The sequence below is a fragment of the Ovis canadensis genome, chromosome 13, assembly GCF_042477335.2.
Source record: "Ovis canadensis isolate MfBH-ARS-UI-01 breed Bighorn chromosome 13, ARS-UI_OviCan_v2, whole genome shotgun sequence".
Taxonomy (NCBI): Eukaryota; Metazoa; Chordata; class Mammalia; order Artiodactyla; family Bovidae; genus Ovis; species Ovis canadensis.
The window spans coordinates 55,003,867-55,028,297 of record NC_091257.1 but is presented as its reverse complement, the minus strand read 5'-3'; the positions used below and the strand labels follow the sequence as shown (position 1 = coordinate 55,028,297).

Genomic DNA, 24,431 nt, shown 5'->3' with positions numbered 1-24,431 from the left:
AGTTTTCAAAAACAATTTGGTGCCTTTGAACATAATTCTTTAGTACATTATTTTGTTCTCTAATTGTCATAGATTCTGTTATCTAATGACCTCAAATCTTGTGGCTTCAAACAACCCGTTCACCATATTATTTATTTTCCTTTTTGGGTCAGGAATTTGGGTGAGATTTGGTTGGACAATTCTGGGGCTTCATGTGATGTTAGCTGAAGTCAGTGGGTGGTGGTCTTCAGCTGGTGGCTGGTTGGTCAGGAGGGTCCAGAATGACTTCAGAGCCTGCTACTCTGGTGCGTGCAGGGGGGCAGGTTGGGCTCCACTGGGCCTCCCTTTCTATATAACCCCTCTTGCAAGGCAGTCGGACTTCTTTCCTGGCCGCTCAGGGCTCCGAGAGCAAATGTTCCCGGAGATGCTACATGGGAGCCCTCAGCCTCCTGGGTCCCCTCCACCCTTCCCCTCTGCTGGCTAACTCAGCCCTCCAGCCCATGGGGATCGAGGGGACACAGCCTTCCCATCTCTGCAGAAAGTATGTCAGAGAATTTGTGGCTGTTTTTAGTTTGCTTGGTAAGGATGTGTGTAATTATTTTTTTTTTTTAGCCTGTGGGGGAAATGAAAGTTATTGATCAAAAAGTCACAGGTTATTGATCCATAAGAGACATTAGACTTAATCCAGCCACCATGCTTTACAGATCAAAAATATATGTATATCAGTAAAAATGAGGAAATTTTTATTTTTCTATGCAAATTTTTATTTTCTATTGGTTGACCCATCAAAAAGATGAAATAATTTATATAGAGTTGCTTGCTGCACAGTGTGGCAGGGCCTTTAATAAACCACACAAGCTTAATAGCCCAGGCATGAGGAGAAAAACTGCTATCAATATAATTGTCTACTCATTTTCTCTAGAGATTACTATTTGAATATCCTCTTTGTTTTTAAACTCTCCTTGGTAGTTGCTGAAATAATAATTTTGTACTACTTGTTTCTTGTCACTTCTTGTAAAAAATATTCACAGTTGGTAGAATTTTAGTGGTATTTGGGTTACATATTTTTGACACAAAAGAATAATAGTGTAATTTACTAAAATGAAGCAAAATTCCACCTATGTTGTGTTCGGAGGAGATCTTTAATTCTGGGGGAAATGAGCGCACCATCCCCGGAGTTCGCCGAAAACAAGGTGAGTCTTCAGCCTGGCCCGGTGTCTTGGAGGATCGCTCAGGAGGGGGGCCCTTTCTTGCAGACCGTCGGGGGAGGCACTGCAGTGCCGGAGCGGGCGCCGGAGCCAGACGCTGGCGGGGCGGCGGAGCAGGACCGAGGCCGAGCGGATGGGAGCACGCTGTCCGAGCGCCGGCTCAGCAGTTGCAGCCTGTGCAGCATTGAGGAGGAGCATCGTGAGGTTTACGACATGGTCCAGCGCATCCTGCTGTCCACTCGCGGCTATGTCAACTTCGTGAACGAGGTGTTCCGCCAGGTGAGAGCGTGTGCATGCGAGTGTGTGTGTGTATCCGCGCGCACTTGTGTGTTTGGGGGAGGGGCAGGGGTGGGGGGTGTGCAGGGGCAGGTTGCAAAGCTGAAGAGGTTTCTTTGTTCTGTTACTCATAATACTCCAAGGAATACAATTGGCAAGTTGGGCTGAGTTACACAACTCCATAATGATTTCTTTCATCCCACTTTTAAGGTCTCGTATGGAGGGTTGGAATTTGAGCATTTTGGTCATTTTTAATGTTGTTTTCAAGATTTCCGGGAGAAATATTAATAACCTCAGATATGCAGATGACACCACCCTAATGGTAGAAAGTGAAAAGGAACTAAAGAGCCTCTTGATGAAGGTGAAAGAGAAGAGTGGAAAAGCTGGCTTAAAGCTCCACATTCAAAATACTAAGATCCTGGCATCTGGTCCCATCACTTCATGGCAAATAGATGGGGAAACAATGGAAACAGTGGCAGACTATAATTTTGGGCTCCAAAACCATTGCAGTTGGTGACTGCAGTCATGAAATTAAAAGACGCTTGCTCCTTGGAAGAAAAGCTATGACAAACCTAGATCGCATATTAAGAAGCAGAGACATCACTTTGCCAACAAAGGTCCGTATAGTCAGTCGAAGCTATGATTTCTTCAATAGTCATGTACGGATGTGAGAGTTGGATCATAAAGAAGGCTGAGTGACGAGATGCTTTCGAATTGTAGTGCTGGAGAAGACTCTTGAGAGTCCCTTGGACTGCAAGGAGATCAAACCAGTAAAATCAAACCAAAAAACAAGGAAATCAACCCTGAATATTCATTGGAAGGACTGATGCTGAAGCTCCAATACTTTGGCCACCTGATGTGAAGAGCCGACTCACTGGAAAAGACCCTGATGCTGGGAAAGATTGAAGGCAGGAGGAGAAGGGGATGACAGAAGATGAGATGGTTAGATGACATCATCGACTCAGTAGACATGAGTTTGAGCAAACTCTGGGAGATAGTGAAGGACAGGGAGCCCTGCAGTCCATGGGGCCCCAAAGAGTTGGACACGACTGAACAACAACAATGTTTTCATGATTTGATTTTGGAAAATTCCTACACGGGGTGGAACAGTTCTATATTTGAACAAAATCATCCCCTCAAATACCCTTTGTTTCCATAGCAAATTTTAAGCCCAGAGGGAGGCAGGGGGAAAACTGCTTCTGAACCCCCGGCAGCATGTGAGCATACAAGAATTGTTGTGTGGCTGAAGGTACTCAGGCTACAAGCTCCTGCAGACAGTTGGACTTTGCCTGCAAAGACCTCTTGCAGCACCTCTGATAGGAGTATTTATGGCCTAAGAGGAAAAAGGAGACTAGGGAGGGGATTAAGAGGAAAGAAAGGAGCGGAGGTCGAGATGTTGAAATAACAGAACTTTGGGGCAAGCTGAATTGACGTGGTCAGTCCCAGAAGGCATATGATTGAGAGCAGAGGTCAGCACATTTTAATAGAGTAAAGGACCAAATAGTAAGCATCTTCGGCTTTGTTCACAGAAGCTCTGCTTTGTAGTGAGAAAGCAGCCAGGGATAGCATGGAACAAGCTCGTACAGGAACAAGCCCATGTTCCTGTAAAACCTTATTCACAAAAATCAAGTGGCAGACGGGATTTAGGTTGTGTATCATAGTTCCACAGCTGATCATGATGTATAGCAATGTTTGAAACCCTTGGGTGCAAATACTTAATATCAGATATCATCGACAAAGCTTTTAAATATTGCACTAGAGATAAGTGCTAAATTGATGTGGTTTTACCTGTATTGTATATTTACTTATTTATCATACACATAGTTTCATCCACATCCATTATTGGCATTCCACCCCTGGAAATAGTGTGTTCTCAATTTAATCAAAATCCCAAATTCAATCTAAATTCACTTTTGAAGTAGCTTGAGCCATTGAGGTTAACTGCAGACTACTTATGACTAAAGTAATGAGACATCTTTGTGTCATGAAACTTAAAAACATTTACGTTTTATAATTGTTCTTAAATTTAATTTGGAAACTTCTGTGTGAAATTTCAAATATGGTTATTATGCATTGTTAAAATACTGAAATAGAGACATTTGGGAAAAGGGGGCCTGGGTTTTCACTTTGCATTCTGTTGCCCTCTCTTGGTCAGTGATTTTTTTTTTTTTTTTTTTACGCAAGACAAAATGTGACTTCTTTCATAATAATTCCTTTTTCAGTTTTAAATTATTTAGAGACTAAGCCTGAACTATTTTAAACTATTAAAGTTTAAAAACATACATTCATTCAAGAAGTGCACATTCTCAGTGTGGAGTTAATATGTGTGTGGGTGTGTTTTTAACAGAGAACAGTGCAAGGGGCAGGTCAGATGTCCAGACACGTGATGTGGAACAGACACCCATGAGGACTACTGTGGGCTGGGTGACTCTTACCTGAAAATGTCTTTGTTTTGCTTTTATTTCTGAAGTGCATTTTTATGGATGTCAAATTCTACTTTGGCAGCTGTTTTCTTTCTGCACATTGAATATTTTGTTCCATTGTTTCTTGGCTTTCGTTGTTTCTTTGAGAAGTTATGTCAAGTCTTGTGGTTATTCTTTTGGCGGAAATGTGCCTTTTCCCCTCTGGCTCCTTTTAAGATTTTCAGGTTGTCTTTGGTTCTCAGCCGTCTTAGTGTAATAGACTTGCAAGTATCCTGCTTGTGTTTCTTTGTGATTCTTGAATCTGTGAATTGATATGTCTTATCAGTTTTGGCAAAATTCTTAGTAATTCTTTCTTCAAATATTGTTTCTGCCACTTTTTACCAATTCTTTCCTTCTATATCTCCAGGCATGAGAAAGATAACCTTTTCCTTGCATTTTCTGTCTTACATGTCTTACAGTGGAACCAGTGTGTTTCTTGTCTCAGTGTGCTTCATTCTGGATATTTTCATCTGGTTTTTCTTCCAGTTTTCTCTTCAGCTACATCCAGCCTATTGTCAGCCATTTTCACTGGATTTTTAATTTTGCTTATTTTATTTTTCAATTTCACATGGAGCTTTTTCTGATGCTTTAGCTCTCCTGTATGTTTAAATTATTATTTATTTTAATTGTGGTTTTGCTAATGTTGACTTCTTTTTGCATACTTCTGACTTTTTAGTTAATATGCTGCATATCATATTAACTAGACCATGTGAATAATTTTGGTGGTACTATGATCTATAATTTTCTTTTCCTCCAGAAAGAATTTGTATTAATACTTGCTTTCTGGGAGAAAGGTAATGTTGTATACCTTGATATTGAATTTTAGTTATGTAGTTGTCTACATTTGGATTCTGATCACATTAAATCAGGATTCTTATATGCAGATATGTAAGGGGATTCTTTAATCTTGTTAAGTTCACAGTTCCCTGGTGATCCAATGGTCTTCCACTGTAGGGGACATGGGTTTGATCCTTGGTTGGGGAAATAAGATCCCACAAGCTGTGCCATGCAGCCAAGAAGAAAAAGTTTGCCAAAGTGTGTACAGTGCTACAACCAGCCAGTTGTAGCAGCAGAGGTCAGTTTTTGACTCTCAGAAAAGGAAGGGAGGGAGAGAGGAAGGAGGGAAGGAAGGAAAAGGGAGAAAGAGAAAGCCAAAAAAAAAACCACAGCAACACAAAGAAAAGAAAAGCCCTGGTTAAAGTTAAATTTGCCAACTTCTGTGGTGTCACTGCTCCCACTGTGGCCGATTCAAGTCACCAACATGATGTCATTGAATGTGAACTCGGGAAGAGACATGACAACTGGCTATACTATTACGTGTATTATTGCGTCATCTGTTGCTGATTCATTGGTATGGATTTTGGTTATTTTATGCAATAATTGTTCAGAATATAGAAGTTATTTTAACATTGCACTTTGTTTTCTGGCCCAGTTATACAATTGTCCTTTTCCCCCGCCAGTTTGGTATGCACAAAAACACTTTTCTGTTTCAAAAGAAAGTCTGAGATTGGTGATAGCCCATGGAAATGTCTGTTGGACTCATTGGTGATGCGAACTTGTGCTAAAGGGAGTTTCTCTTATCATTTTAGGCATTTTTGTTGCCTTCGTGCGACATAGCCATAACCAGAAAAGTAGTTCAAGTGTACAGAAAGTGGATCCTGCAGGACAAACCTGTGTTCATGGAGGAACCAGACATAAAAGAAGCTGCCCAAGAAGATGCTGAAAAATTAGGATTTTCAGAGACTGATAACAAGCAGGTAATCTTTCATCACTTCTTGTCTGAGTTGGCAGCATCTTATTTTAGCAAAATCTTCCTGCTCAGTCAGGGGCCATAGTCAGTGTGACACAGGCAGACTGTTTCTTTGTTGTCAACTCTGATGCTCTCAGGGAGGCTGCCTCCGTGCTGTCTCCAGGGTCCTCCGCCACCACCTAACCTCAGGCTCGGCCATGTGTGCACACCAGCTTCTTTTTGCATGTCTCTGTCGAAGACTAAAGGTGTCACTGCCTTACTATTGATATGCTTAAATAAATAATATTCACTAAACTGGGCTTCCCAAGGGGTGCTAGTGGTAAAGAACCTACTGGCCAATGGAGGAAGCATAAGAGATGTGGGTTCAATCCCTGCATTGGGAAGATCCCCTGGAGGAGGGCACGGCAACCCACTCCAGTATTCTCGCCTGGTGAATCCCATGGACAGAGGAGCCTGGAGGGTTACAGTCCATGGGGTTGCAAAGAATCAGACATGACTGAAGTGACTGAGCATGCACGCATGCATTTGTTAAACTAACGTTTTGGCAGACTTTCCTTGTATGGCAGTCCATACCGGCAGCAGTCCAACATGACACGCTTGAAAGGATGAACCCCATGTGCAGTCTCCACTGGGAGCCTTGTTGCAGGGCTAGGTGGTGTCCTAGCCACCAGGGGTGCTGGCAAGGTGGACCTTTCATTCCACGTTAGATAAAGATACAGATGGGATAAATCCAAAACGACAGAGTGGGCCTCTGCTTGACGCACAAAAGAAACTTAGGTTGTACATGGATTTCTGGCATGCTATTTTGACATCTAGTCTGAGATTTATTTCTAAAAGTGAATGTTGTCATGGCAATTAACACCAAACATTAAAAAAATACTTATAACCAAAGGTATGTCACTTTTTGATATCTATATTAATTCCACAATTTGATTTTTTTCAATATTGGTGAATCATTTTAACAACTAGTCATGAGGTCAAAGCAAATCAACAGTCATGTTCATTCAGTCACTGGACAAGCAGTATCTATTTCTTCAGCACATCCTGAGCACTCAGTACTATTTTAGGTGATGGATGGTGAACACATTGGAAAAGAGGCGTGCATGTAAAACCTGTAATCTCATGAACTCTCATGAGCATGAGGAATTAAATACATGACCTGTCCTTTCCCACTCTGCTGACTGACTGTTGTCTTCCAAAGACCTCTTCTGAAGGTTCCGGTCACAAGCGGTCTTCCAGCTGGGGACGGTCTTACTCCTTCACCAGTGCCGTGAGCAGAGGGTGTGTGATGGAAGAGGAGAATAAGAATGTGAAGGCTGGGGCCCAGGCAATGCTGCAGGTACGTGCAGGCCGCAGATGGGAGGGCCCCCAGCAGAGTCAGTTTGAACGTTTTGTTTATTGGGGTAATGTCATTATAAAGCTTGGTGATCTTCTTAGCTATGCATGAGTAAACAGCCCTTAAATTCTCATCCTTAATTTTCTTCCTGATTACCCACCTTCAATTTGTAAAGTTTTTTTTCTTTAGTCAAAGGAGACATCTGAACTGGTTACAATTTTCTGAAAGGGGTTGTTATACAGTGAATGCAAAATGACTGAGATTTAAACTCAATGACAGATTAAAAAAAATGACTGAGATAAAAAAGTAGAGAGTTACCTTAGAGAAGGGAATGGCAACCCACTCCAGTATTCTTGCCTGGAGAATCCCATGGACAGAGGAGCCTGGCGGGCTATGGTTCATGGGGTCGCAAGGAGTTGGACGCAACTGAGCACAGAGTTACCTGGATTCTAATTTGTAAGAGAAGCTTGGTGATTATGATTATGTAATAAGTTATATGCATCTTAGAAATTGCCTGTGTTTATGAAGAATACTGAGTAATGCAGTGATTTTTAGACATTTATCTGAATAAATATATGAACTAGCACCAATACCATTTGGGAACATTGGAAAGAGCACCTTTGCCTTTCACTCAGTCTCCCCAGACTTGGAGACTTAATCTCAAAAATAGGGATTAGGGCATTACCTCAATCCCTATTGAAGGTTGTCAGAAGTCTAAGTTAAAACACAGGGTCACTCTCTTTCCCCCACTCCCTGGCCCTCCCCATATCTACATTCAGCTGTCCAGTTAAGCCTCCCACGCAAAGGCCAGGCTTAGGGTCGGGGGAAGGCACTCATGGGTGTGGCGTGCATGGTACCCAGTTTTCAGTGATGCTGTGTTTGTCATCTGTCTCTTGAGAGGATTCCTTATCATGGGATCCTTTTGGTTTTCAAGTTAATTAGCAGTTTCATATACTGTAATTATGTGGCTTCCCTGGTAGCTCAGCTGGTAAAGAATCTGCCTGCATTGCAGTAGACCTGGTTCAGTTCCTGGGTCTGGAAGATCCCCTACAGAAGGGATAAGCTACCTACACCAGTATTCTTGGGCTTCCCTGGTGGCTCAGATGGTAAAGAATCCATCTGCAATGCAGGAGACCTAGGTTCGATCCCTGGGTTGGGAAGATCCCCTGGAGGAAGGCATGGCAACCCACTACAGTATTCTTGCCTGGAGAATCCTGTGGACAGAGGAGCCTGGCAGCCTACAGTCCATGGGGTCGCAAAGAGTTGGACACGACTGAGTGACTTAAGTACACGGTACAGCACATACTGTAACTAATGAATTTTCTCCTTTTTCATTGAAATTTGGCAAGTCTGAAATTACCTTAAAAAAATCAAGATGATTTTAAATGAATAGCTTCAGAGGACTTTGGCTCAGCTCATCAGTGTTATCTGTGCGCCCACTAGAGGAAGCTCTCAGGAGTCCCTGTCCTGCCCCTTCCTTCCAGCTCACTGCCCAGCTGCCATGGTTAGCCATCCCACAGTCAGCCCATAGGGTTGCAAGTGCTTATTTTTACCCTGAGTTCAGATGAGTTATTTGTTTTCTAGAAGAAGTTACATCTATTTATATGAACCAGGAAAAATATTTCGACTTGATTATATAGCTCTAGAGCTTTAAAATTTTTTTCAGTTTAAACAGCTGTTTTTGTTCTCATTTCATTGAGTACCTTGGTCCTTGACTTGGTTAATTAGGAAAAAGCAGCCGAATGGAGGTTTGATAAGATGAGACTGTTTTATAGTTGCTTTGACAAATACAGTTTGGGTATATTAATTTTGTTGATTTATTTTTTTTCCCTAACTGATACTAACATGGTAATAAATACTCAAGGAGCTGGCATTTTTTTAAAAGACTTTTTTTTTATGTGGACCATTTTTTAAAAAGTCTTTATTGAGTTTGTTATAATATTGCCTCTTTTAAAAAATATTTTTTTTTTACCTCAAGGCGTGTGGGATCTTAGCTCCCCAACCAGGGATTGAACCCACACCCCCTGCATTAGAAAGTGAAGTCTTAACTAGTGGACTGCCATGGAAGTCCCTAGTTTGCATTTTTGATGTTTTCTTAAAAAGTAAAATGAAAGAAGTATACTATATGAAGACTCCTCACTTTGGAATTTGCAAAGGTTTAACATTCAATCAAGAAGCCAAGTACATGAATTAAAAAGGATCTGTATTGCAATATACCATCTATGGCACACTTTGAAAAAAAAACATTGTCACTTAAACTGCTATAGTTTGTTAGTCTAAAGGTTCTTTGCTTTCTTTTTTCTTAACTTGAAGGCTAGTAAATTCTTCACAATTGCTGCTATCATCTGTTATCAACTCTTATAGTGCTTATTGTGTGATTCTTCCTAGAAGATTGAGACATGATGCATTTTAATCTCACATAAAATAATCACAGAGGCTGCCAACATTTTAGTTTGCCCTCTTGACTTTTGAGTGTGTTCATTTCCTCTGGTTAGTTTGTGCATCTGTTTTGAGATGTTGTATTAAATGGATTTCATCCACAAGTGAGCCAGCTCTGCTTTTTCCCAGATCCTTGGTATTTGGGCTGTTGAACAGAAAGAACCAAGAGGGACTGTAGCTCTAGAAGGTAGAGAGGATCCATCCTTGTCACCGAGTTGACAGCTCAGAATGTCCTGACTCGAGGGGGGGCGGTCAGAGCGTCTTCCACATAAATGATAGCACGTTGCTCTGTTGCAGCAGAGCAGTGGCTCCCTACAGGGCAGCCTGGACCCCTGCTTTTCCCAGTTCTCTACTGATAGTTCAGTTAAGTTGCTCAGTTGTGTCTGACTCTTTGCAACCCCACAGACCGCAGCACGCCAGGCCTCCCTGTGTATCACCAACTCCCAGAGCTTGTCCATTGAGTTGGTGATGCCATCCAACCATCTCATCCTCTGTCATTCCCTTCTCCTCCTGCCTTCAATCTTTCCCAGCACCAGGGTCTTTTCAAATGAGTCAGCTCTTCGCATCACTGATGGTACAGGACAGGAAACTTGTATCCTAAAGGTATGAGGCAGAGCACGGGGCACTTGGTGGACTACCTACATTTTTTTGATGTCTCAGTTTTTATCCTAAGATTCCCTTGAGTTTTGTATTCTGCGGCATTACGTGTTTCTCATATTGGAAATCCATGTTCCTGGAAGATGGGCAGTGTTGGCCGTGTGCTTTTGCCCACTTGCTGGCTGCCCCTTGAGTGGCACTGGCTGCCTCCTGTCAGCAAGGCCTTCACGTCAGCGAAGGTGGAGACTCAGTGAGAATCAGGTCATTTTTTCCAGCCACTATCTGACTACTGTGCCCCTGCCTTCCCTGCCCACCCGCCCCGCTACCCACCCCTACCCCACCAGGAATACTTACCCACAGATGATGTTCCTGTCTTAGAGGACGTCAAAAAGAAATCTCCAGAAGCCTTTCTGACTCAAATGTTTCCAAAGTTGTAATATTAATGTGTGTGTGTGCTAGGTTGTGTCCAACTCTTTGTGACCCATGGACTGTGGCCTGCCAGGTTCCTCCGTCCATGGGATTTCCCAGGCAAGGATACTGGAGTGGGTAGCCATTCATTTCTCCAGGGGAAATTCCCCACCGAAGGATTAAACCTGCGTCTCCTGCATTGGCAGGTGGATTCTCTACTGCTGAGCCACCTGGGAAGGCCCTAAGTGATAGCAGTTATTTTTCTAGAAAAGGTCTTTCAGATGTCAGTATTAAATCGATTCTGAGGGGTGAACTGAGGCTTTCCGGGTGGCACAGAGGTAAAGAATCCATCCACCTGCCAATGCACTAGATACAAGAGACATGAGTTTGATCCCTGGGTCAGAAAGATCCCCTAGAGAAAGAAATGGCAACCCATGCCAGTATTCTTGCCTGGGAAATTCCATGGACAGAGGAGCCTGGGGGGTTACAGTCTATGGAGTTACAAGAGTCAGACACTACTGAGCACACATACACCAAAATCTGTTTACTTGTATTTTCTCACATAACATTTGTTGGTTTTAAGGTATTTCTGACAAATGCTGCAAACGTCTTTTTGCTGGAGCCATGTGTGGAGGTTCCGATGCTCTTGAAGGAGCAAGTTGATGCCTGCAAAGCTGTTCTGATTATCTTTAGGCGCATGATAATGGAGCTGACAATGAATAAAACAACCTGGTGAGTGTATTTTCAATTAATTAATATCGTAAAACACATGTTTCTGTTTTCAATGTAATGATTAAAAATGTGAAAGCCTCCACTTATTAAATAGGTTTACAAAGTGAACCATGAGATGATAATCAGTCTTTTGTAACATGTCGGTGAATTATGAAGGTAAGTATCCAGTACTTTGATAGTTCATTTGTTTTCATTATTATTATTTTTTTAATCTCAAATTAAAAGTAAGCAATCCTATGATGTAATAGCAGATTCTTGCATTTTAAACTGTCATCAAGCAAGTTTTGTGTAAAAGCAGTAACTGGTGGTTGATGATATCATAATCCATAATCCCAGGAGGGTTGGCTAATCGCTCCAAAACACTTCTAAGCTGATTTTATTGCTGTAAAGTTGAAGTTTTCCCGAATTTATTTTGGGAAAATGATTGTTTTAAGCGATACATTATCAGAGTGCACTGAACTGCAGTGACGTCGTGAAATACGCTCATGTGAAGTGTTTCCTTCCTGCTTGCTGTTTTTTTGTTTGGTGTCTTTGTGTTGATGATACCCCAGAGGTAAGCAGTGCATGAGAGTTCCTGTGAGGGGCGTCTATGTATCCCTCCAGCCCGTGGGGTGCTCCCGGGGTTCTCAGCTCAGACAATAGCCTTGGAGCCCGTCACCCCTTCCTCTTCCCTCCTGTGTGAGGAGGATAGTCTCGTAGTAATACTTCTGCTTCTCCAGTCCAGTCCTTGCAAGTCCCTCCCACCCAAGCAGTTCCCTGCTACCACCACCTGCCTGGCCGCAGTCAGCATCCTCCCTACAGTCAGACCCCTGGGGGCACCTGCCCCCCAGAAGTGCTCAAGGTCCCCAATTCCAGCCTATGGTCTGGATGGTGGAGCTGGCGCTCAGGGAGCCATGGGAGGGTCTGTCTGGGGAAACCCCAGGGATGCGGCAGGACTGAGCCGGCAGGACCTCCAGGGTATCAGGTCCGGCCCTTCTCTTTCTCAGGTGAGGAGGGGGTGGGCTCAGAGGAAGCCGACTGGGCAGAACATTCACAAATTCAGGAACCCCCAGCGTCAAAAAAGGATCATTCAAAGCTGTACCTTCTGGGACCATCTTTCCCAGACTTTTAAACCGAGGAGCCATCATTAAAACATTACAGGGGTGAGCAAGGCGATTTTAACGAGTTCACAGCTGTGTCAGTGATGAAAGTATGAGCGACGCTGATAGCTTTTGGCTGAAATGCCTGCCCCTTCGACCAACTGTATCAAGTGTTTCTGATGCTTTTCTTTCCTTTGAAAACTCTTACGAGTTCTGTGTACCAGTGTATCAGTAATATTTTGGTATTTTTGACCATCTTTTTGAGGGTGAAAATTCTAGAAAATGAAACAACTCTGTTTCTTTAATAATTCATAGATTTCCAGGTAAAAGTATTCTAAAAATCAAAATATTGGTATAGATTAAAATACTCCCCAAGAAAAAAGTCCGCAGAGCATAGCCTAGGACATGATTGATTCCCCCAGCAGCAGACCCTCCTGTGTATTGAAGCACCAGACAAGCCCTGAGTTCCCTCCCTCCCTTCTTTCATGCTGTAAATAACTTGGGTGCTTTCTCCTTTGAGGATGGAGGGTGAACTTGACGAACCGGGTCCTTGCCCTTTGAGAGGCCTCGGTCCTCATGGGCCTGAGAGATGTGAGGAAACCAGGGGCCAGGTCAGGCAGGTCCAGCAGTAAAGCTGGGGTGGGCAGCCTGGAGGCCGGGGAGGCCTCTCTGAGTGGGGCTGGGAAGGAAGAACATCCCCACGGGGAGGAACTGCAGGTCGCAGGCCTGGTAGATCCCGGGCAGGACAAGACGGCAGCCGGTGTGGTGAGGTGGATGCTGGGCAGTGGGCGGGTGGGAGGGGGGAGCCAGTGCCCAGGGCCCTCCGGTTGCAGGGAGGCTCCTGCCACCTCCGCCTGTATGCGACAATGTGACGCTACCCGATGTACGTGTGTGCCACGGGAAGGAGAGACAGTGCGTGGAGCCCAGCCTCTGTGGCCCAGACCAGGCTGTAGCCCGGGAGGTGCTGAGAAGTGACCCTGAAAGAGGGGACAGCTTGTATGGGGCTGGGCAAGTGTGTGAAGAGATGAGGATGAAGTAGAAAACGAAGAGACAGGAAGAGTTGACCCCCTGCCTGCCACCCCAGCCCACCTCTGCCAGTGTTTCACAAAACACAAAGGAGCAAGCGGAAGTCAGAGTTGTGAGCAATGAATTTGCCAAACCAGAGGTCGTTTTGCACCCTCATTCTCTTCCAGGAGACTCTGTGTGGGAATGTTGTGGTTCCCAAGTTTTCTCAGGTTCAGAGGTTAAACCTGTCCCCTTGTCCGTGTCAGCCTTAGCCTCCATCAGGACTGTTTTTTGATAGCAGTGACTGGGGCTGGGGTTTTATTGGAAAGTTACTATGTTTCTTGTTCTCAGTTTGCCAGATGGTGTGGATGGGGCTCTTTTTCTTTCTCTTGAGCATCACAGAAGGCGCACAGGCAGAGCTGACCCTAGGTGCAGCCCTCCAGCTGTGACAAGCCCATGGGGACCCTGGACAGGGTGGGCCACCAGCTGTCCCCAGCCCTGCAGCGTTTCTTCCCTCGTCCTCCTCAAAGTCACTGGCTGTTCCAGGCGTGTGTGCATAGGCCCCCCTCACCCCAGAGCTCTTCTCCCGAGCCTGCAAGATCCCTGGCCTGGGGGCCGGACGGGCAGGCTCAGCGGGGGTGCCTACACAGACTGGGATGGGAGTCAGACAGGGTCACCCAGAGCAGGGTAGGAGAGCCTAGAGTTGCAGAATGGGATCCAGCACGGTGTTCAGAGAAAGCACTGTTTCAACATGCAGGAACGTGAGAGCGGTCTAAAGGAGCCAAGATTTGAGATCTCATTATCCGACCTGGACTGATTCTTGGTTTTATTGCTAATGAGGACAAAATTTCAAGGATAAACAAGTGATTCATGCACAAGATCTTGAACAAGTAGTTAAAGGGACCTGGTGATTTCTCTCCCTTATGCAGAAGATAACCTGCTCTCTGTTTCCATGGCATCTGGGGAAACACATGAAGGATGTACCTCAGCTGTAAGAGAAAAACGCCCTCTGGCTGTGCAAGAGAATTTGTCACCATAGCACAGAGTTGAGCCATAAAGAAAGCTGAGTACCAAAGAATTGATGCTTTTGAACTGTGGTATTGGAGAAGACTCTTGAGAGTCCTTTGGACTGCAGGGAGATCCAGCCAGTCAATCCTAAAGAAAATCAACTCTGAATATTCATTGGAAGGACTGATGCTGAAGCTGAAGCTCTAATACTTTGGCCACCTGATGCGAAGAATTGACTCATTGGAAAAGACCCTGATGCTGGGAAAGATTGAGGGCAGGAGGACAAGGGGATGACAGAGGATGAGATGGTTGGATGGCATCATGGACTCGATGGACATGAGTTTGAGCAAACTCTGGAAGTTGGTGAAGGACCGGGAAGCCTGGTGTGCTGCAGTCCGTGGGGTTGTGAAGACACAAATGAGTGACTGGAAAACAACAAAGGGCTCAGGATAAATGATTCCATAATATGAAAAGGAAATACATGGGCTTTCTTCCCCCAAAGACTGCTGCCTATGCAGAGTTCTATCTTGGGAAGCCTGGCATGCTGCAGTCCATGGGATCAGGAAGACACGACTTAGCGACTAAGCAACAGCAATCACAATGGGAGGTGTTATTTCCTGTCCCTAGTGTTTTATACTCTTTAAAGACCTTTCACATAAAACCCCCTTCTCCATGGAGCGCTGTGATGGAGGTGTGGTGACCACAGTCTTCAGTGGTAGAGGGGGCCAGCACTGTGCGCAGAGTCGGGGTCTTCCAGGCAGAAAGCTCCACGGCCTGAGCACCCAGTGGTGACCTTTCCCAACCCTCCTTCCTACCAGTGGGAGTGCTCTGGGGCTTGGCCACCTGACACTGCCAGCTGCAGACCTCCCCAGAAAGTCCGCATTATTTTCTGTCACAATAGGCGGACTTCTCAGGTTAGGTAAAATCATGGATGTGAAAATGTAAGAGTGCTGCTTAAGTTCACCTAAGCACAGCTCTCCGCTGAGTGCCTTCAAGGGGCCGATACAGCCGGAGAAACAGCCTCACCCCCATTTTTACAAGGGGAGGGAGTCAGGCTAGGGTGAGACCCTTGTGATCCTGTCTGTTGATTTGGGCATAGGAGACATACTTGTTGAACCATGGTAACATAAAGTAGTTTATTTTGATAAGTAAGGTGTTCATTCTGTAATTGGCATTCAGATACTTTTGAATTCACTTCAGTTCAGTCGCTCAGTCATGTCCAACTCTTTGTGACCCAATGGACTGCAGCATGCCAGGCTTCCCTGTCCATCACCAACTCTCGGAGCCTACTCAGACTTATGTCCATTGTGTCGGTGATGCCATCCAACCATCTCATCCTCTGTCGTCCCCTTCTCCTCCTGCCTTTAACCTTTCTCAGCATCAGGGTCTTTTCCAATGAATTGGTTCTTTGCATCAAGTAGCCAAAGTATTGGAGTTTCAGCTTCAGCATCAGTCCTTCCAATGAATGTTCAGGACTGATATTGTTTAGGATTGACTGGTTGGATCTCCTTGCAGTCCAAGGGACTCTCAAGAGTTTTCTCCAACACCATAGTTCAAAAGCATCAATTCTTCAGTGCTCAGCCTTTTTTATACTTTTGAATAACATGTGATTATCCATTTTGCTGAATTCTTACGAGAATTTCTTGTACCTATATGTGTAAGTGCTTTGGAGGTGTGATTAATAACATGAGTTTTGATTTTCGGTGGCCCAGGGAACAGATGTTGCAAATACTGCTCAGGATAACAGAAGCTGTCATGCAGAAGCCAAAGGATAAACAAATCAAGGACTTGTTTGCCCAGAGCTTGGCAGGGTTACTGTTTAGGGTAAGTCTTTTTTTTTTTTAATTAAAACACTGCAAATGTAAGAAATGAATCAGATTTTTTCAGCAAATCAGTTAATCATTGAGAATTTCAAGAGTAAAATTGGACTGCCTTTAAAAAGTTTCTAGAAATTTAACTAGAAAATTTCTTTCTTGAATGTTCTCTTGAGGGTTGTAATCAGTCTTTATGGTTAGTGCTGGGCCTTTAGGCCTTCCCAGCTCTCTGCTATCTGCTTCCTCTCTTGATTTCCTTAAGGTTACTAGAAGTTAGGAAGACAGCAAGTGCTGATGGCCTTGGCCTTAGGCCAGGTGGATTTGAAGAGGTGCAGGACAGACAGAGCACGGGTGTGTGGGTAGGATGGGAGATGTTAAGATAGGAATGCAGGTGTGAGGGCTGTCGGTGTGCTTAGCGATTGTGTTTAAAGCCTCAGGACTGAGTGGGATCACCTGGGGAGAGGGGATGTGTCAGAGAGAAAGAAGGCCATCTCCCTGATGGTGGAGGTGAAGGATGGTGCCCCCAGGACGTGCACGTGGGCTTCCAGGGAGCAGATAGAAAGGCCTGGAAGGCAGCAGAGACGTCTGGGCTAAACAGTGAGCAGATGGCCCTGGAGCCGCGAGAATGGGGACCAAGACCCAGGTGGAAGGTGGGCTGGCAGAGGGTGGAGTGAGTGTGGAACATGGATGAGTGTGGAAGATGAATGAGTGCAGACAGTTCTTTTAAGAAATTTGCTTTGAAAGGGGAAGAAAGGGCTGTAGCTCGAGGGGGCATCAGGGTTCACCGGATTCAAGGGAACTTTGTAAGGTTTTTTTTTTTTTTTTTTTTTTTGCAATAAGTAAGGATTAGATCATGTTTCCATGCTGATGGGTAGGAGTAAGGGAAGTTGGATGGGCAGGGTGTCAAGGTGATGTGGGGTTAACAAAAGTGCAGAGGTTGAGGAGGAGGCTGGGAGCAGAGTGGGGGCCATGCTCGGGAGAGCAGGGACCCCTCGGTGCCCGTCCAGCATCCAGGGGAGGAGCTGAGCAGACTGGGGCCTGGTGGGCAGAGGGTCTGCATGAGTCATCTGCTGCAAGTCAGGCAGGAGCTGGGGCAGGTGGAGGTTTACTTGTGGGAAAGGTCCCTGCAGAGATGGGGGCAAGAATGTCTCAGAAGACAGAACAGGCTCCCCAGGTCCTGCCAGGACCAGCCTCAGATACTAGCATCGTTTCAAATCAATATCTTTGTTAAAAATGATAACTGATTTCACAGTAGCTCAAGTCATGATTGCCATTGATCAGATGCATTTTCAGAAATTAAACTCAATACCCCGTAACACTTTTTACTTTAAAATTTGACTTCAGTTCAGTTGAGTCGCTCAGTTGTGTCCGACTCTTTGCTACCCCATGAATTGTAGCACACCAGGCCTCCCTATCCATCACCAACTCCCAGAGTTTACTCAAACTCACGTCCATCGAGTCGGTGATGCCATTCAGCCATCTCATCCTCTATCGTCCCCTTCTCCTCCTGCTCCCAATCCCTCCCAGCATCGGCGTCTTTTCCAATGAGTCAACTCTTTGCATGCAGTGGCCAAAGTATTGGAGTTTCAGCTTTAGCATCATTCCTTCCAAAGAAATCCCAGGGCTGATCTCCTTTAGAATGGACTGGTTAGATCTTCTTGCAGTCCAAGGGACTCTCAAGAGTCTTCTCCAACACCACAGTTCAAAAGCATCAATTCTTTGGCACTCAACTTTCTTCACAGTCCAACTCTCACATCCATACATGACTACTGGAAAAACCATAGCCTTGACTAGACGGACCTTTGTTGGCAAAGTAACGTCTCTGCTTTTTAATATGCTGTCTAGGTTGGTCATAACTTACCTTCCCAGGAGTAAGCGTCGTTTAATTTCATGGCTGCAATCACCATCTGCAGTGATTTTGGAGCCCCCCAAAATAAAGTCTGACACTGTTTCCACTGTTTCCCCATCTATTTGCCATGAAGTGATGGGACCAGATGCCACGATCTTAGTTTTCTGAATGTTGAACTTTAAGCGAACTTTTTCACTCTCCTCTTTCACTTTTACCATACTAATACTAATTTTAAGTATTTTGTCAAAAGCACACTTCTTCCAAGTAACTATTGAATTCTTTCATCGATCCATCGTTTTCAGACGCTCATAGTGGCCTGGATCCGAGCAAACCTCTGCGTGTACGTTTCCCGGGAACTCTGGGATGACTTTCTTGGGGTGCTTTCCTCCCTCACGGACTGGGAGGAGCTTATCCATGAATGGGCCAGCATCATGGACTCATTGACGGCTGTGCTGGCCAGGACAGTGTACGGAGTTGAGATGACCAATCTACCTCTGGACAAGTTAAGTGAACAGAAGGAAAAGAAACAGCGAGGCAAAGGTATTCCATCTCTGGCCCCTCTGGTGACCCCGGGTGTCTGAGCTGAGTGTATGCATGCATGCTAAGTCACTCCAGTCGTGTCCCACTCTTTCCGACCCTATGGACTGTAGCCCGCCAGGCCCCTCTGTCCATGGGATTCTCCAGGCAAGAATACTGGAGTGGTTTGCTGTGCCCTCCTCCAGGGGATCTTCCCTACCAAGGGATCAAACCCACGTCTCCATGTCTCCTGCATTGCCAGGCAGGTTCTTTACCACTAGCACCACCTGGGAAGTCTGAGGCTGAGTAGGAGTGTGTATTAAACCCCAGGCAGTCATTGCTTGGAGTTGCATCAGCTGAACCAATGGTGTCTTTTTAACAGTGGCATTCAGTCACATATCCTAGCTGTGTCCCCTTCCTAAGGATGATGGATGGATGCAGGGGCTGTGGGGGAAGGAGGAGGGAGGAGGAGGACTGAGAGCTGTAGTGATAGCAGTGGAGGTGGGGACACCTCTGCCATCACCCTCACAGGAGGCTGTGAAATCCATGCCACTCTCCCCACGTCACAGACCAGACACTCAAGAACAGAGTCCATAGAGATTGGCTCGTTTTGGGGGTCACACAGCTAAGAAGTGGTAAAGCTGGAAATCAAAGCCAGACAAGTCCCACTCAAGACACCCCAATATTTGTCATCTTTTCTGCTGCCTTCCTGGGGAAGGTGGAGGATTCTGAGTGCTTCCCATGAAGTTGTTTAGCTTTGTTCTGTTTCAGGGTGAGAACTATAGTGAGACCTGGAGTCAGATCCAGCTGGGAACATCAGTGATGGTGTCTTTTGAGATGACACTTTGGAAGTCCATCCTGGTTACGTTTTTTAAGGCTGTGACACAGTCCTTGGGTTAATTCCCTGTCCTCCAGCTTATTATGTAACCATTTTGAGTCTGCTCATAGAAATACACGTAATGCAATAGATAGAATATCTAAGGATGCTGGGACAGAATGAACAGTGTCGGAGCTCCAGCAGGTGGATAAAATGCAAGGATGCAGGTGAAGAGCCTCGGGGCTGCGCGGGGAGGCAGGGAGGGGGCAGATTTGACTCTGATCATCAACAGGGTAGCATCAGAGCATCACTGAGGGCAGAAGGTGTAAACAACCTACTTGCCTGGCTTTTCCAGGTCCTAGGATCTGAGAGGAGTTTTTTCTCCAAAGACTCCCAAAGGGCACATTACCTGGCATGGTCAACTGCAACCTCCACAATGGTTGTGTCAGTTAGCTTTGCCATGTGACAACCCCAAGATATAATGGCTTCAAATAACACTGTTTATTTAAATTATGATTTTAGGGATTGGCAGTCAGGGTTGGCCTCCCTGGGATGGATCTGCTGGCCTCACAGCTGCACCTGCCATCAGCCAGGCTGTGACCTGCTCACAGCTCTGCTGTCGGGCTGGCCAGCTGTCAACTGCAGTAGCGGAGGTGAAGGGGCTGAATGTGCTTCCTCACCCCTGCAGGCTTGCTCAAGCTGTTCACCTAATGGCTTAGGGGGTCCAGGAGCAGCGGGAGGGTGAGCCCATTCTCAAGTGCATTTCAGATCTCTGCTTGGCCAGTGTTTGCTGCCAAAGTATGTAATGTGTTGGAGCTCAGAGTCAGTGGGGGAGAGGATGACAGAGGATGTGGGATACAGGAAGTGCGAACCAATTATAATGATTCGATAGCCGCAGAGACATGTAATTAACATGACTGGTTCCTAGAATGCCTCCACTGCCATCTGTGAGTAGCTCCCCGGGGCATCAGTTAGTAAGAGCAAGTCAGCGAGAAACCACAACTAGCTATCTGAGGTCTGGGGCATTCCCGGAAACTGTCCAATCCCAGTTTAGGTCTAGACTGTCTACTGCAGTGATGTCTGCACATACTTTAGGCAGAAGATCCTTTTTTTTTCTCCCTCGTTGAAGCGATACAGAGCCCCTTCCTTAAAAAATATATATATAAGAGTGGAGATATGGGATGAAGTGAGGGCAGGGAGCCCAGAGCCTGGGCCCTGGGCCTCTGTAGTGACCTCTGTAGCAGCTCTGAGGGTCGCTGTGTAAACCCGGAGTCCAGGAGGGTCAGGATGCTTCCATCCAAGAACTTGGTTTCCTAAGACTGTGGCTCTCAGCCCAGCAGAGTCTACCTGACGAGGATACCTTTCAGGATGGAGGGAGTGGCTGAGACAAAGTAAGGATCTTCTCAAAACTCAGCACATTCCCCAACTCCTCAAATTCTTATGATCCTCCCTCCCTTTGAACCCCCAGAATATTCTCTTCCCTCCCACCGTGTGAGCACAGATTCCTAGGCTTGTCAGAGATGAGCTTGCCTTGGGAAGGTAAACAACTTTAAAAAAATGCTATTTATGGACAGATACAGAACAAATTTGGTTATTTAATGACCGTGACAAATATTTCTGATTTATTCATGTTGCTTTATTCCAAAAATGGATATAAATATTTACTGTAGAAATCCTTGCTGTACAAGCAGTAGACTTGTGGAAACAAAGTACACTCTCAGAAGAATCTGGGTGTGCAAATGAACCACAGGTGGCATCCGCCAGCCATGTGCCCAGAACCCTCTAAGTGTCTCTTTCTCTTTTCTTCTGTATCCGTTTTGATCCCTGACCACTGACTTGAGATATTTGTCTAGAGCAGTATGAGAGGAGAAAAGAAAAGACGAATCCCAGATCTTCAACAGTTTACTGTTTCCGAGCTTCACTTAAAAAGGATTTTTTATTGTTTGTAGCATTTTGTTGACTTTGCTCGCTTGACTATAATTAGAGTTTATGGGCGCACATTTCTCTTGGGGATTTGTGGAGAGGTTTGTGTCTGCAGGACAGAATACTGTTCTAAAATCAGTGATCTCTCATTTTCTGATTTACAGAAGCATTTTTTTGAGTGTCCCAGGAGCAGTAGTTGGAGAAGGAAATGGCAACCCACTCCAGTATTCTTGCCTGAAAAATTCCATGGACAGAGAAGCCTGGTGGGCTACAGTCCATGGGGTTGAAAAGAGTCAGACACACCTGAGTGACTAATACACACAGGGAGCAGTGGTGTGGTTCATTTGACATTGTTCTTACATTGAGAAAGATGTATTCATGTTTTTGTACACCGGAATGAGTGCTGTGAAGATAGGAGAACTTTCTTGAGACCATTGAAGGGGCTTGAAAAATACTTTGGCAACAGGAATTTTCAGTTGCCTGATGGATGACTCACCTCCTAAATTGCAGTGTAGGAAGTGGTACCCAGTCTGCTGCAGGAGAACCTGCTGATTATACATCACTCTATGTAGGGGGTTTGCTGAGCGGCATGGGCTAGGGGAGGAATCATGAAAAAACCAGCCCCTGGATTGTGTTTCTTGTCTCATAGGCTATGTTCCAGATTCTCAGAAAGGAAGCACCGTGGGGAGGTCCTTTTCTCTGAGCTGGCGGAGCCACCCCGACGTGGCCGAGCCCATGAGATTCAGGAGCGCCACCACGTCCGGGGTGCCAGGGGTTGAGAAAGCCAGAAACGTTGTCCGGCAGAAGGCAACCGGTAAGCGCAAGTCCTAGTATTTCTCCATGGAATGGATGTATAGGAATTATAGGATTTTAATGGATTTATAAGGATGTTTTTTAACAGCTTTAAAATTCCACTCAGAACTTAAGTTCGAGGCCTTTCACTGACTGAGATGTTGCTATATCTTTTCAGCTTTCTGTCCACTCTTCCAAATCGTGGTTTTTACTATTTATTTCTAAATTCTGCATCATGATAAAGAACTTGAGACGTGAATATCAAGTGAGATGTTGGTGCAAAAGAGAGAAAATTGGCATTTTGTTTAAACCTTGAGGAAGACAGATTCTTGGTAATTGCACAGCCAGCTGCGTTGCTGTTTTTTTCAGTGTGCATCTTAAGAGAGCGTGGAAACTTAGTCCACCAAAGAAAAGGAGATTAAAGCTTCAGTTTTCAGGACTGGAGGAAGAATCTACGTTTTCTGCTTCTTTGGAAAATGGCACCTTACATGTTTGTTTACACGTTGACCATATAGTCAGTTAGAATTAACAAGAACTTGAATGGGAACCTCCTGTTAATCACACCGTTGCTACACTTTATTCTTAAAAAAGAGAACTCTTTAGTATAAGCTTGTATACAGTATTTGATAAGAACAAATAAAGCTCCAAGCCCTCCCAGTGACTTTGAGGCTATAACTTAAGTTTAACACAGATTCCTGTATGGGACTTACGTGGCAGTCCAGTGGTTAAAAGACTTCACCTTCTAGTGCAAGGGATGCAGGTTCAGTCCCTGTCCTAAAGATCCCACCTGCTTCACAGCCAAGAAAAAACAAAATATGAAACAGAAGCAATATTGTAACAAATTCAGTAAAGACTTTAAGAATGGTGCGCATCAAAAACAAAACCAAAGTTAAGACAGATTCGTGTAGGTTTGCTTTTCACATCAATAATGCCATGCAGTTGAAATTGATATTCAGCATGTTGACTGCAGAGAGAAAGTCACAGTTTCCTGTGATCATAAACCAAAGATTCATTGACACTCTGCATAGTTTCCAGTGCTCAGTCAAGGCTTCCAATAGATGCCTTAGAATCCTGTTTTTTTATGGAAATACATTACACATTAACCATAACTGCCTCATAGTTTTTCCGATAATATTTGTTGGTCATTATCCCTCATTTACTGCTTCCTTTATCCTCTTCCTGAGGAGAGGCCCAGTTCTTGGAAACAGGCAGCTTTGGGGAAGGCTCACTCAACTATTTCCTTTCTCATCCGAACTCCTAGAGTCTTCTTTCTCTTCCACCAATGGATCCTTGAAAGGGATCAGAATAGGAGTTCTTGCCATGCTTGAGCCTCCCAGACTGCCTATTGTCCCTCTCAACCCTTGAATTACAGAGATGACAAAAGTGCTCATTCAAAGCACTTTTTAAAACATGGGTTGCCATTCCCTTCTCCAGGGCATCTTCCCGACCCAGGGGTTGAACCCAGGTCTCCCTCATTGCAGGCAGATTCTTTACTGTCTGAGCCACCAGGGAAGTCCAAGAATACTAGAGTGGGTAAGCCATTCCCTTCTCCCGGGGATTGAACTGGGGTCTCCTGCCTTGCAGGTAGATTCTTTAACCAACTGAGCTTCTAGGGAAGCCCTCTCAACATGTTATCATAGACAAATGATTCTATGTTGCATGTTCTATGTGCCACTACTTGGCCAAAGTACAGCCATAGGAGAGATTGCACCTTTGTTTTTCAACAGGTATTCTAGACCAATGATACAATAGAGGTGCTGGTAGGTTTTAGAAAATCCTCTGTGCCTTTCTGTTTGGCAGTGTTCTCAATTGCCTGAGAAGCCATGCAGAAACAAGTAAAATCAAGTAAAGGTGCTTGTAGAGTGTGTCACTTCAAAACCATAAACCTGACCTTTGTAGGAGTCATTCAATCAAAAACACTTAGAACCCTAACCTTTAACAGATAGTGAAGATGAGAGCTATTGAGTTGGACAGACATATTTATCTTCATGTATCGGGCCAAAAAGGTTATTTGGATTTTCCATAGAATCTTACAGAAAAGCGCAAATGAACTTTTTCACCAACCCAATATTTTATACACATGGCAACCCACTCCAGTATTCTTGCCTGGAAAATCCCACGGACAGAGGAACCTGATGGGCTATATAGCCCATAGGGTTGCAAAGAGTCAGACACGACTAAAGTGACTAAACAACAACAATGAATATACGTGTATTTCCTATTCTATATTTTTAAAATTTTAAAATATTATGACTTTTTGTTGCCTGTGAAGACAATGATTTTTGAAGACTTTACTCTATCATACTGTTTTATAAAAGTAATCTACCTAGACTACATATTAGAATTTTTACTCACTTCAATTTTTTTTTTGCATATTTTTAGTCTTCTGAGAAGGCCCAGAATATTCTCATGGTAGATTTTGGTTGTGTAGAGGCCCCCTT

The 24,431-nt window shown here is 44.7% G+C and overlaps 1 protein-coding gene across 9 annotated transcripts in view; it reads left to right on the top strand.

The window, feature by feature from the left end:
• RALGAPA2 (Ral GTPase activating protein catalytic subunit alpha 2) overlaps positions 1-24,431 on the top strand; it is a 277,106-nt gene that overhangs the window by 66,920 nt on the left and 185,755 nt on the right. For all 9 annotated transcript variants that reach the window (XR_011248179.1, XM_069547852.1, XM_069547851.1 and 6 more), the window contains exons 10-16: positions 1,236-1,466; positions 5,515-5,682; positions 6,877-7,014; positions 11,039-11,187; positions 15,992-16,103; positions 18,245-18,482; positions 21,848-22,012. Coding sequence is in view for 8 of the 9 variants with exons in the window: in XM_069547852.1 (XP_069403953.1) it covers positions 1,236-1,466; positions 5,515-5,682; positions 6,877-7,014; positions 11,039-11,187; positions 15,992-16,103; positions 18,245-18,482; positions 21,848-22,012 (1,201 nt within the window). In the remaining variant the exon portion in view is untranslated. The remainder of the gene's footprint in view (positions 1-1,235; positions 1,467-5,514; positions 5,683-6,876; positions 7,015-11,038; positions 11,188-15,991; positions 16,104-18,244; positions 18,483-21,847; positions 22,013-24,431) is intronic.